The sequence below is a fragment of the Enhydra lutris genome, unplaced genomic scaffold (assembly GCF_002288905.1).
Source record: "Enhydra lutris kenyoni isolate GAN:26980312 unplaced genomic scaffold, ASM228890v2 scaffoldscaffold53, whole genome shotgun sequence".
Classification (NCBI taxonomy): domain Eukaryota; kingdom Metazoa; phylum Chordata; class Mammalia; order Carnivora; family Mustelidae; genus Enhydra; species Enhydra lutris.
In genome coordinates, this window is record NW_019154137.1 from 12,262,987 (window position 1) to 12,275,021 (window position 12,035).

Consider the following 12,035-nt stretch of genomic DNA (forward strand, 5'->3'; position numbering starts at 1 on the left):
TAGCTATTAATATTCAGATTCCAAATTAATATAACTTGTTATTGTTCTAATTAGTATGTCAAGTCTTTCAGGGTATCCCTATGGTACCTCTCTATTTGGTAATGCCATTGAGCAAATAGTGATCAAATTAATACCACTGATCAAAGAAAAGCTCTGTCTATCCTGGATAAATGGATGTTATCTTTATTTTTCCCCCTTTGACTCTGGGTTCTGTGTACTAGGCCTTCTTGGATTTGAGGATAATTTTTCATCTATGAATTTGGACAAGAAAATTAATTCACAAAATCATCCTACAGGGATTCATCGGGAACCCCCTCCACCACCCCCTTCAGTGAATAGAATGTAAGTCCTGTGTCAAAACATGTTTCCCATTTAGGAGACTTTTTTTATTATAGGCAGTTTCACTTTTGAAATTCTCATTATTTGCTAGGCTTCCACGTGACAAAGAAGCTTCTAACAAGGAACAGCCCAAAGTGACCAACACTATGCGGAAGCTCTTTGTACCAAATACCCAGGCTGGACAGCGGGAGGGCCTCATCAAACATATCCTGGCAAAGCGAGAGAAAGAATATGTCAACATTCAGAATTTCAGGTTAGTCTCTCTTCTACTTACTGAGGTATGGCATACAAATGGCTATATGTTTTTTTAAGGTATTATTTTAATTAATAATTATTATTTTAATTTAATAAATTTTATTTATTAAAATTATTTTTATTTTAATTTAATAATAAAATTTTTAATTATTTTAATTAATAAAGTATAATAAAAGGAATGGTCAGCTGGCTCAAGCCCCTGTCTCTATATTTGTCAATAACATAAATGTACAAAATAACACAAATGCTACAATTTCCCTTGCATTTTCTAACTACTAATGATACTATGTCTACTAATGGTTCTATCCACTCAGAACCAAACCAAACCAAAGAGAATTATCCCCTAGCACATTCCCTAAGCATATGTATTTATCTTTCTGTCCTGCTGAATTTTTTCTCACCAATATTAGAAGATCAATGTCTGCTCTTACCACTAGCTTAACTTACTTACTTTTGTAAGTTAAGTACAGAAAATTTCATCCAGTGCTCTTGATTGAGAGGTCTGTCTTGGATTCTTTCCTCTGTATCATATTTTTCACTTCACATTTACTTATTGGTATCTTTTCTGGACCTGATGTGTGTGGTGTGGCCTAGCGTATATTCCGGTGTGCAAAGCAGCAACACCTCTCTTTGTTGTTTGTGAACAACACGTACCCTTAATAGTCCAAGATTCTGGTCCCATCTGCTATCCCAGTGTGCCTCATTTGTCCTAATTCAATTATAACCATATCCCCTATGCTAAAACCTGTAGTTCCTCATATTCCCCATGATGTTTATTTTTGTGTGTAAACAGTTAAGACAGTTATATTCTGCTATCCCCCTTAATACTGTATCTGCCTCAACAGAATTTCCTACACAGATGTCCTTGTAATCCTTCAGGAAGTGAGTTTTTGGATTCAGTTACAGCTCCTTATGGAACAGTTATCCACATTAGATGTATTTACAGCATGAAGATAACATTTTCCCATCCACAAGCTCTCCAAGTATAAGTTTGGGTGGAGTTTAATTGAGAGGAAATGTGGTAGAGCAATTAACTTTGCATTTTTAAAATAGAGACTTGGTTCCTTTCTGTGGGTTCACCTAATGTAAACTTCAGAGAATTAAGCCCACTGCCTTTGTGTTCTACATGTGAAAGCATTTCTTATATGTATAGCAGAACATTTTGAGAAATTATGTTGGTTTATTGTGAACATACCCTTGTATGAAAATGATGAGAGAACTTCAATGGTTCATACTTAACCCTCGTTTTCAAATAATTTTTTGGTGCTGTGTATTAGATTTTTTGTTGGAACGTGGAACGTGAATGGCCAGTCTCCAGATAGTGAGTTGGAACCTTGGCTGAACTGTGATTCAAATCCTCCTGATATCTACTGTATTGGGTAAAGAACACATCTGGAATTTCCTTTTGGCTGTATATTTGGTATTAGTTTCCGTGACATTTTGTCCTCCTTTTGCTTTTTTAACTGTTTGGTAAAAACTGACCTTAGACTATATGTGAGAATTAACTTGTGGGTCAAATTTATGAGATAAGAAAGGAATGATACCTGAAATGGTGAAAGGAAACATCAAAATGCAAAGAAAACTGCATTCTTAATAGAAACAGACTTGAGGTCAGGTCCAACAGTGACTATTCCTAGAATATATAAACAAAGCTCCACTGTTGTCCCTTGTGGAGGTTTTTTTGTTTTTTGTTTATGTTTTACATAGTCATTGCGTATATTTTTTGGAGACAATACTGTTTTAATTTTTCTATGGAAGACAATGTCAGATTTACAAAAGTAAAGATTAGTTTTTTTGACATTGATCTTTGACAAGATTCTTATGCATATTTCTTAAATTTATTTTTTAATTTTTTATTAACATATAATGTATTATTTGTTTCAGGGGTACAGTCTGTGAATCATTAGTCTTACACAGTTCACAGCATTCACCATAGCACATACCCTCCCTGATGTCCATAACCCAGCCACCCTACTCCCCCCACCCCCCACCAGCAACCCTCAGTTTGTTTCCTTTTTTTTTTTTTTAAGATTTTATTTATTTATTTGACAGAGATCACAAGTAGGCAGAGAGGCAGGCAGAGAGACAGAAAGAGAGAGGAGGAAGCAGGCTCCCCACCGAGCAGAGAGCCGGATGTGGGGCTTGATCCCAGGACCCTGAGATCATGACCCGAGCTGAAGGCAGAGGCTTAACCCACTGAGCCACCCAGGCGCCCCTGTTTCCTTTTTTTAAAAAAGATTTTATTTATTTATTTGACAGGCAGAGATGACAAGTAGGCAGAGGGGCCGGCAGAGAAGGCAGGGGAGGCAGGCTCCCTGCCGAGGAGAGAGCGGGCTGCCTGTGCAAGGCTCAATTCCAGGACCCTGAGATCGTGACCTGAGCTGAAGGCAGAGGGTTAACCCACTGAACCACCCAGGCACCGCTCTTAGTTTGTTTCCTGAGATTGAGTCTCTTATGGTTTGTCTCTCTCCCCGGTCCCCTCTTGTTCATTTTTTCCTCCCTTCACCCCACGACCCCCCCGCATATACTTTTTTAAAAAAAGATTTATTATGGGAGAGAGAGTGCATAAGCCCGGGGAGGGGCAGGGAGAGGAACAGGGGGAGGGAGAATCTTTGAGCAGCCTAGCCACTGAGCAGTGATCCCAGGACCCTGAGATCATGAACTGAGCTGAAATCAAAAGTCAGCTGCTCAACCAATTGAACCACCCAGGTGCCCCCGCCCCCTTTTTAAGATTTATTTTGCATAGCTGGTGCATATACTTATAGAGGATCTTTTGAAAAAGAAAGCTGCTTGTCCTTAACTGATCACCTGGATCAATAGAGCAGTTCTATAAAAATTTGTCTCTTTCCCCATTCCCTTTTCACCTAATGTCTCAGAAAATGGGAAATTATCTCAGACAGAGATAATTATGGGAGATGTATAGGTCTCATGTCTTCTTGTTTTTTTCAGATTCCAAGAGCTGGACTTGAGCACAGAAGCCTTTTTCTACTTTGAATCTGTGAAAGAACAAGAGTGGTCCATGGCTGTGGAGAGAGGTTTGCATTCCAAAGCCAAGTATAAAAAAGTAAGCTGCATTTCATTTTCTTTTTTAATATACAACTGAATAGAACTCCCTATAAGTTATTCTGTTATCTATAACTTGTTCCAAAAGAATGGTTTAATTGGCTTTTTCCCTGAGTGTAATACTGCAATGGGGCAGACTAATTCTTTACACCTATTTTTCTAGAAAAAAATTTTCCTGAGCTTTCTGATCCTATGTTTTCATTATTTAGGTGGTTTTAAGAGAAAAGAAGAATTTTATTCTCAGAATGATAATTAGCTTAAAATAGTTACTTATAAGGTAACAGTAAGAGTTTAAGATCAGAATTGTTTGCTGGCATGGTCAGAACCGGATGCTTTATAGAAAAGTAGTTTGAAGCATGTGGGTGCATAGGGTATGCTGTGGAATCAGCAAGAAGTGTTGTAGAATTTAAATGAGTTCTAAAATTTGTTATAAATCAAAAGTAGAGTTGACTTTAGCAAGGTAGGCCAATTTGTTGGTCTTTAGAAATCAAGTGGTAGAGGCTACCAGAAGAGTTATTTTAATTATATGGCTACCATACAAGCCCTTTAAAAGCAGTCATCTGAATATTTTTCATTTACTTCTTCTGACAGTTGATATAGGTAGTAAAAATCCTGAAGGTGTTACTCCTCTCATATAGGTCACTGATTTAACACATATTTCAGACATACTTCTAGCTCTAGTTCTCAGACTAAAAATAATCAGAATAAAAAAGATTGCTCTTGGGCGCCTGGGTGGCTCAGTGGGTTAAAGCCTCTGCCTTCGGCTCAGGTCATGATTCCAGGGTCCTGAGATGGAGCCCCGCATCAGGCTCTCTGCTCAGCAGGGAGCCTGCTTCCTCCTCTCTCTCTCTGCCTGCCTCTCTGCCTACTTGTGATCTCTGTCCAATAAATAAATAAAGTCTTTAAAAAATAAAAAAAAAATTTAAAAAGATTGCTCTTTTATAAGTTTTAATTTCTTAAGAAATTGGAAATCAGAAACTAAGAAGGAGAAGCAAAAGGAACAAGCTGGAATAGGGGTTTTTTATTTGATTTTTTTTAATGCTATCAACTCCTGGTAGGTTTATAAGTGTTTAAAATAATGAATCCTAGAGCTGAGTGTACTTGATGTCCCCAGAGACTTTTAACTCCTGCTAGTCAGAGTCAGATAAGAGCTTGCCCAGAGAAATTTTGTTTCCTTTTTATGGGGTCCACTGGGAAATTAGAGGTTTTGGATTCATATTTGAGCATCATTAATATCTTCCTGGTGGAAAATCAGTTGTTGGGCAAGATGTGTGGCAAAGAGTGGTATTAACATGAACCTTTTCTAACTCCGTGGAACTTGTAGGTTCAACTAGTCCGCCTTGTTGGGATGATGCTCCTCATATTTGCCAGAAAGGACCAGTGGCGATATATCCGTGATGTTGCTACAGAAACAGTTGGAACTGGAATCATGGGGAAAATGGCAAGTTACTTTGGAAATGAGCTTGATTATTATTTATGTCCATTTAACGTTTAACTGCTAGTTGTGTCTTTGTACTAACTGTAAATAATTACTCTTGCTAACAGGGAAACAAAGGTGGGGTAGCTGTGAGATTTGTATTTCACAACACTACCTTTTGCATTGTCAACTCCCACCTGGCTGCCCACGTGGAGGACTTTGAGAGAAGGAATCAAGATTATAAGGACATCTGTGCACGTATGAGTTTTGTGGTCCCAAATCAGACCCTTCCACAGCTGAACATCATGAAACATGAGTGAGTGGTTCAATCTCCTTTGCCTTTGAATAGTGGGGCTGAGAAGAGATTAAATGGATAGGAAACTGTGAAGAGTGAAGGATTACCATTTAGGGATTGGGGTCACAAAGAAGACAGGGTTTTTGAGGAATAACAGATTCATTGAGGCAGAGAAATCAGATTTGCTATCAGAGGTAAGATTAGTTCTATTAGTGGCCATATAAGAGTTATGCTGGAGGTGTCTGTCAGTTGGAGTCAGTTTTTATTGTTTTTTATTATAAAATAGAAATGTTCATTGTAAATATAATTAAAGAAAGTTAAAAGTAGAAATCACTCTGCTCTCCCAGCCAGTCTCTCAGAGGAAACTGATATTAACATTTCACTGTGTATCCTGGAACTATGCTGTCCATTGTGACAGCCAGCCATAAGTGGCTATTGGACAATTGAAAGTAGTTAGACCAAATTGAGATTGCTGTAAACATAAACTGCACATGGATTTCAGAGACTTAGTGGGAAAAATGTAAAATACCTCGGTTTTTCAATATTGATTACATGTTGAAATGATAATCTGGATATATTGACTTAAAGGAAATTTATTGTTAAAGTTATTTTTACTTGTTTCTTTTACTTTTTAAATGCAGCTACTAAAAAATTTAAAATTACATCTGTGACATGCATTTTATTTCCTGTGAATAGTGTTATTCTAGAGCTTTCTCTATATGCATACAAACACATGCACACTTATTACAAAGGACTATATCGTCCTATTATTGTGGGTCTCTTTCCAAGCCAGTGTGTATGTGTGTGTGTGTCTGTGTATTACATTACCCATATTAATGTATATATTTTGTATATACTGTATATATATATGTATATGTATATGTATGTTCTTATTAGTGGCTGTGAATCATTAAGAATAGGGGCAATGGAGATTTAGACAACAGTGGGTCAATATAATAATATGGGAGAAAGGTTTATGGAGAATAGGGCTTAAGGATAGAAGCAGAAATCAGTTGAGGGATAGATTGGGTGGTAGGAAATGAATAACTATCAAGAAATTAATAATGGTAATTGAAATTCTGAGAGTGGTTTGAGATGGGAATTAGTAGGAAAACAAAAGATAATTTAGGATATTAACATCAACAGAGTGGGGTAATTGAGGAAAGAATAGGGAAGGGTAGTGATATTAGCCTGTTTCCATATTATCTTAACAATTAGGATCATATACAATTCTGTATCATGGTAGTAAAAAGTCAAGGCCTTGACATTAATAAACAGTTGCCCTGGGGCACCTGGGTGGCTCAGTGGGTTAAAGCCTCTGCCTTCGGCTCAGGTCATGGTCCCAGGGTCCTGGGATCAAGCCCCACATAGGGCTTTCTGCTCAGCAGGGAGCCTGCTTCCTCCCTCTCTCTGCCTGCCTCTCTGCCTACTTGTGATCTCTGTCTGTCAAATAAATAAATAAAATCTTTAAAAAATAAAAAAATAAACAGTTGCCCTGAAATTCCTTAAATTTGTTTCCTCAGAATTCCAGAAATTTCGTGTTGCATTTAAGATTGCCAAAGAGACCCCATTCAGGACTTGGGATAGCTCACAAGGAGAATCCCTTTTAGTGTAGTAATTTCAGGGTCTCCCCATGGGGGCTCTCAGCACATGTAGGGGCCTGTTGCTGTGATTGGGAGCTTGAGAATCCTGTGACAAGCCAGTGTTCCTCCTGTCTGCGACTTGGACTGTGGATCTGGGGCAGGGATAGGCAGGTTGGCTCTAGTGGAGAGCTGTGGACCTACTTTTGCTAGGGTCCTGACTTGGAGAGCTGTCATTCAGACCATGCAGACCTTAGCCTGCAGAATGTCAGGGCTCAGAAAGGCAGAAAATGTTCAGATTCTTTTCCCTGGAGACCTGGCAGGCAGCCAGACAAAATTTTGGCACTAGTCCAGCAAATAAACTACATGCTTCTTTTAGGCAGTTAACTCCTTGGCTTCTGAATCCCACACATAACACTGTATTTCCCTATCTTTGTTCTTTATGTATGGAATGCCTATCTTCCCGCCTGTTTGGTAATCCCTGGGCCTTCTCAGGTGTTGGTAGTACTTCCCTCTGAAGGATAAGTTGTAGCTTAAACCCTTTGTCTCGGGTAGTGATAAATGAATCCTTATCAATAATCTACCTAGTTTTTTTCTCTCCATTTTCTCTTTTTATGCTAATTATTGCTACTCCTATTTATGTATTTCTTGATCTTCAGTGTTGTCATCTGGTTGGGAGATTTGAACTATAGACTTTGTATGCCTGATGCCAATGAAGTGAAGAGTCTTATTAACAAGAATGACCTTCAGAGACTCTTGAAATTTGACCAGGTGAGTAAATTTTCATGTTAATAGGTACTTTCCTAAATGGCAGACAGTATTGTTAGGTTTATGAGTTATGTGTGTGGCAGGTGTGTCTTACTCTAGGAATAGATGGAAAGGTCTCATTGTCTTGAGAAAACATAAGACTAGTAATACACACAAGGTTTGTAGTGCTTTTATGAAGTGCTTGGATAGGAACAGGAGAGATAAAAAGTAAATACAACATTTGTTCATTGTCTTTATCAAGAAGAGATTTCAGAGATTCATATAAATAAGGTGGAGAATGGGCGGGGTTAATTGGAGAGTACTTCCTGGAGGAAGTGGGCCTTCAGCTATGTTGATGTGGTTTGGCAGATGGAACAGGGAAAGTTGCTGTGTGATTACTTGGCAGGCTTAGCAGCAGTGTGGAGGTAAAAGAGGGAGGCCCTGTGAGGAGATTGGGAAGAACGGAAGAGAAGTTTGGGATAAATAACACAGACTGTGGTCTAATGGGAACTGATTGAGAAGTTGGGGCTATCTGGCTTATCAATGTTAAAACCTGTAGGAAAAGCATTGATTCAGTAACATTTATATAAAACTGGATATTCAGGAACCTAGTTTTCTGTAAATTTGCCTTGGAACCTGGCACATGACTTGAATTTTTACTTCAGCTTCTGGATACTGGTTGCTAAAACAATGCTTCTTATGGAGGAAGAGAATGTTTTGATTTTGATTTTAATGTCTTTAAATCCTTATGTAAGCCTTTTTGACCTTCAGACATAGTAAAAATTTAGGAGTTCTGTAGTTGAATGGTTTTTTTATAGTGAGCCTTTTTTGGCTGTATCTTTCTTCATATTGAGGTTGGCTGGTGGATTTCTTTACATTTCTTCCTCTGTCATGCTTCCAAAGGGGTACAGTTGGAATAAATTCTGAATCTTATGTAATTCTGGTAAAGTATTTGAGTGAGGATAACTTTCAGAATGATCCGTAACGATTCACTGAATTTGGCTTTTGGAGTTATCCATTCATTTGTGTGTATGTGTCCAAATTCACTGAATTTGGCTTTTGGAGTTATCCACACATTTGTGTGTATGTGTGTTTTTAAATTAAAATTTTGCTAGATGGTTCCTGTCCCGTTTGGGAGAACTCTAGATTATTCATATTTCATTTTGCCATTCTACCCGATGACTGTTAGCAATAAAAAATTAGCAATGTATTCATAATGAGCATCCTATCTGTGGGTGAGTTTAGATGCTATGGGAATGGCAAGATTTTAATTCACAAGGTACAGAAATTTCATTTATGTATCTGATAGTTGGAAAGGCTGTGGAACTAGTCAGAAATGGATGATCAACCTGATTATCACTTGTATTAAGATGGTGTTACCCTGCTTATGTGATGCTTCTTTCCATCTCTAGCTAAATATTCAGCGCACACAGAAAAAAGCTTTTGCTGACTTCACCGAAGGTGAAATCAAATTTATCCCCACTTATAAGTATGACTCTAAAACAGACCGATGGGATTCCAGGTAAAGTAATAAGACCCTCCTCCTGGAATGGGTTCAGGCTTGCTTTTATTTCTGTCTGACTACATTGGTGAAGGGCTAGGAATTTTTTCTGTTATGCCAGAAGCAGATATAAAAACTTAATGGCTCAGTGCTATTACAGAAGAGTTTTTAATTCATGTGAACTTAAAGGTAAGCTTATCTGAAGAAAGTATTACTTCTTCTGTGTCAGAGCTGTTCAAGTTTTATGGGCTGCCTGCAGTGCCTTATTTCTGTCATCTAAACAGACTTAGATTTTTACCTTCCTGATTACGGCTTAATTTCCTTACAGATTATCCTGTTCTGAATGGTTTTTTTTTTTTTCCAAATTGTTTCTCAGCTCCTCAGCTCAGAACACCAGAAAGTGAACCATGATAGGTTCTTCCAACACAGTGGTTCTCAGCCCTGACTATCCATTAGAATCTCTTGGGGGGACTTTTAAAAATACTATGCCTGGGCCCAAGCTCAGCAACTGCCAGAGAAAGCTAAGAACCACTGTCTGGTGGGAGAGGGGAGCTTTGATTTCCTAATTCCCCCCAGTAAAGCGCCCCTGTCACTATGTTCCTGGTAACTGTCTTCTACCTGCTATCTCTTCGTTTCCTATCTGGCTGAGCCCAGAAGCTTGAAAGAGAAAGTGCCTGGGCATATTCAGCTTCTGTAGACTCAGAGCACTAGGGTATGGTGGAGAGGAGTCTGTATCCTTGTGTCCTGAGGGAGCTGGTCAGCAAGTGAAAAGTGACACTGGCAGAGCTTATGCACTTCACCTTGTTTCTCCCACTCACCTGACTTGAGAGTCAATTGAAGAGCTACTGATAAGAACTTATTTGTGTCACTTCTGGATCAGGTGTACAAGGTGTTGCTCATTTTAATATAATGATGAATAGGTTTTGTTCCTAACCTTAGTAATCTGTGGGCTGTTATACGTTCAGACTTGCATGTTTAGTTAGTTCATCTCTATCTGAAGAAGCTAGACTTTCATGAAAGTCTAGGTTTAAAGGAGAAATCTCTACTATTATTTATCTCCAGAAATTAAGCCCAGTCTTGGAATATAGGATTGGATTTTTAGATTTTTATTAGTTGTCTGTCTCTGTGAAATGTCATTGCAGTTCATCGAGCAAAGTGCTGAATATAGTCCTGACCTTCTGAGGATATTTTAAGAAGAGGTTATTATATTTTCCCCTGGGACAGTGTTGTTGAAGTTGTAATGTGAATTTTGGGAGCACTGTTTATTCATTCATTAAACAACTATTCATTGAACACCTACTTTGCACAAGATAATGTGCTAGAGGTTGGGAATTCAGTGGCAAACAAGCAGACACAGGCCCTTTATAGAGCTTGAATATAGGGAATATTATATAGGGAATATAGGGAATATTAGAGTTGGGATCATTAGGAAAGGAGAAGCATATAAAAAAGGACCTAACCCAGGTCTGAACCAGTATGGTATGTATTACATTATTGTGTGGTATGTTCCCTTTAAATGTCTTTCTTTATTTGCAGTGGGAAATGTCGGGTTCCAGCCTGGTGTGACCGGATTCTTTGGAGAGGAACAAATGTTAATCAGCTTCATTACCGGAGTCATATGGAACTAAAAACCAGTGACCACAAGCCTGTTAGCGCCCTCTTCCATATTGGGGTAAACACTTGTTTGTTCGTTTATTTGTGTGTGTGTGTGTGTGTGTGTGTGTGTGTGTGTGTGTGTGTGTGTGTGTTAGGTATTCTTAGAACATCGTTTAGACTCAAAACAGTTCAGTAGTTCAGTGAGCCCTAAATGTTACCATAACCAAATAATCATTTGCAACATTGAGAAATTAGTGCCCTCAATCCTCCTAAATGCCGTCCATATGCTTCTTAATGTGCTAGGCCTTTTAGTGACACAGATGTTTCTTATGCTGCATAATGGCTGGGTGGTAACCTTAGACTCCTACTAAAGTTGTTATACGTAAGGAAGAATTGGAAGCTACGTTTTAAAGGATGAGTAACCTCTCATCAGATAAAAAGGAAGGGAAGCCCTGGGAGAGAGGTTCCAGGTGAAGGGGTGGGGACAGCAGGAGCAAAGGCATTTGACTGGGTGGCATACAACCACTTCTGTATCTTACCTTAAAAGTCATGTTGTCAGCCATACTATTAGTGAAATTTGCTGTCCAGGAGCACAAGTTTTAAATTTTTTAAAAGATTTATTTATTTATCTTAGAGAAAAAGAGAGCATGAGCAGGAGGGGTAGAGAGAGAGAGAGAATCCCAAGCAGATCCCATGCCAAGTGTGTGGAGTCCGGTATGGGCCTCTATCCCAGGACCCAAGATCATGACCTGAGCGGAAACCAAGAGTCAGACACTTAACCGACTACCACCCAGGCGCCCCCAGGAGCACAAGTTTTAAAATTTTTCTTTAACTGTTGCATCCTGGGCTGGATTGATGGCCAGTTATTTAATTTTTTTGTCTCTGATGTGAGTAGTTTTTGTTTTCACTTGTATATTTTAGCTGCATGTTAATGGTATGTAGGTTATGTCTTAGGATCTTACTGATTTATTGCAGCTAGTACATTTAGATTATTTCTTGTAGATTTTCCAGACCTCCAGTCCTGTAATCTGTCAGAATCTATAAAGTGCAGTGCTTGATAGGGTGGACTTTAGAGATAGACTGCTTAGATTTGCATCCCAGTTCAACGACTTTCTAACTCTGTAACCCTGGAAAACATATGTAACAGCCCTGTGCCTCAGTTTCCTCCTCTATAAAATGGAGATAACAATGGTACTTACTTATGAGGATTGATGAGGTGAGACATGTGAAGAACATAATAGA

The 12,035-nt window shown here is 38.6% G+C and overlaps 1 protein-coding gene across 3 annotated transcripts in view; it reads left to right on the forward strand.

Annotated features, from left to right (window-relative positions):
* The window catches only part of LOC111157291 (OCRL, inositol polyphosphate-5-phosphatase), a 52,946-nt gene that overhangs the window by 19,003 nt on the left and 21,908 nt on the right, over window positions 1–12,035 (forward strand). For all 3 annotated transcript variants that reach the window (XM_022518599.1, XM_022518598.1, XM_022518597.1), the window contains exons 7-15: window positions 222–342; window positions 431–592; window positions 1,872–1,973; window positions 3,544–3,658; window positions 4,982–5,098; window positions 5,203–5,390; window positions 7,609–7,720; window positions 9,109–9,218; window positions 10,734–10,869. In XM_022518599.1, the coding sequence (XP_022374307.1) occupies window positions 222–342; window positions 431–592; window positions 1,872–1,973; window positions 3,544–3,658; window positions 4,982–5,098; window positions 5,203–5,390; window positions 7,609–7,720; window positions 9,109–9,218; window positions 10,734–10,869 (1,163 nt within the window). The remainder of the gene's footprint in view (window positions 1–221; window positions 343–430; window positions 593–1,871; window positions 1,974–3,543; window positions 3,659–4,981; window positions 5,099–5,202; window positions 5,391–7,608; window positions 7,721–9,108; window positions 9,219–10,733; window positions 10,870–12,035) is intronic.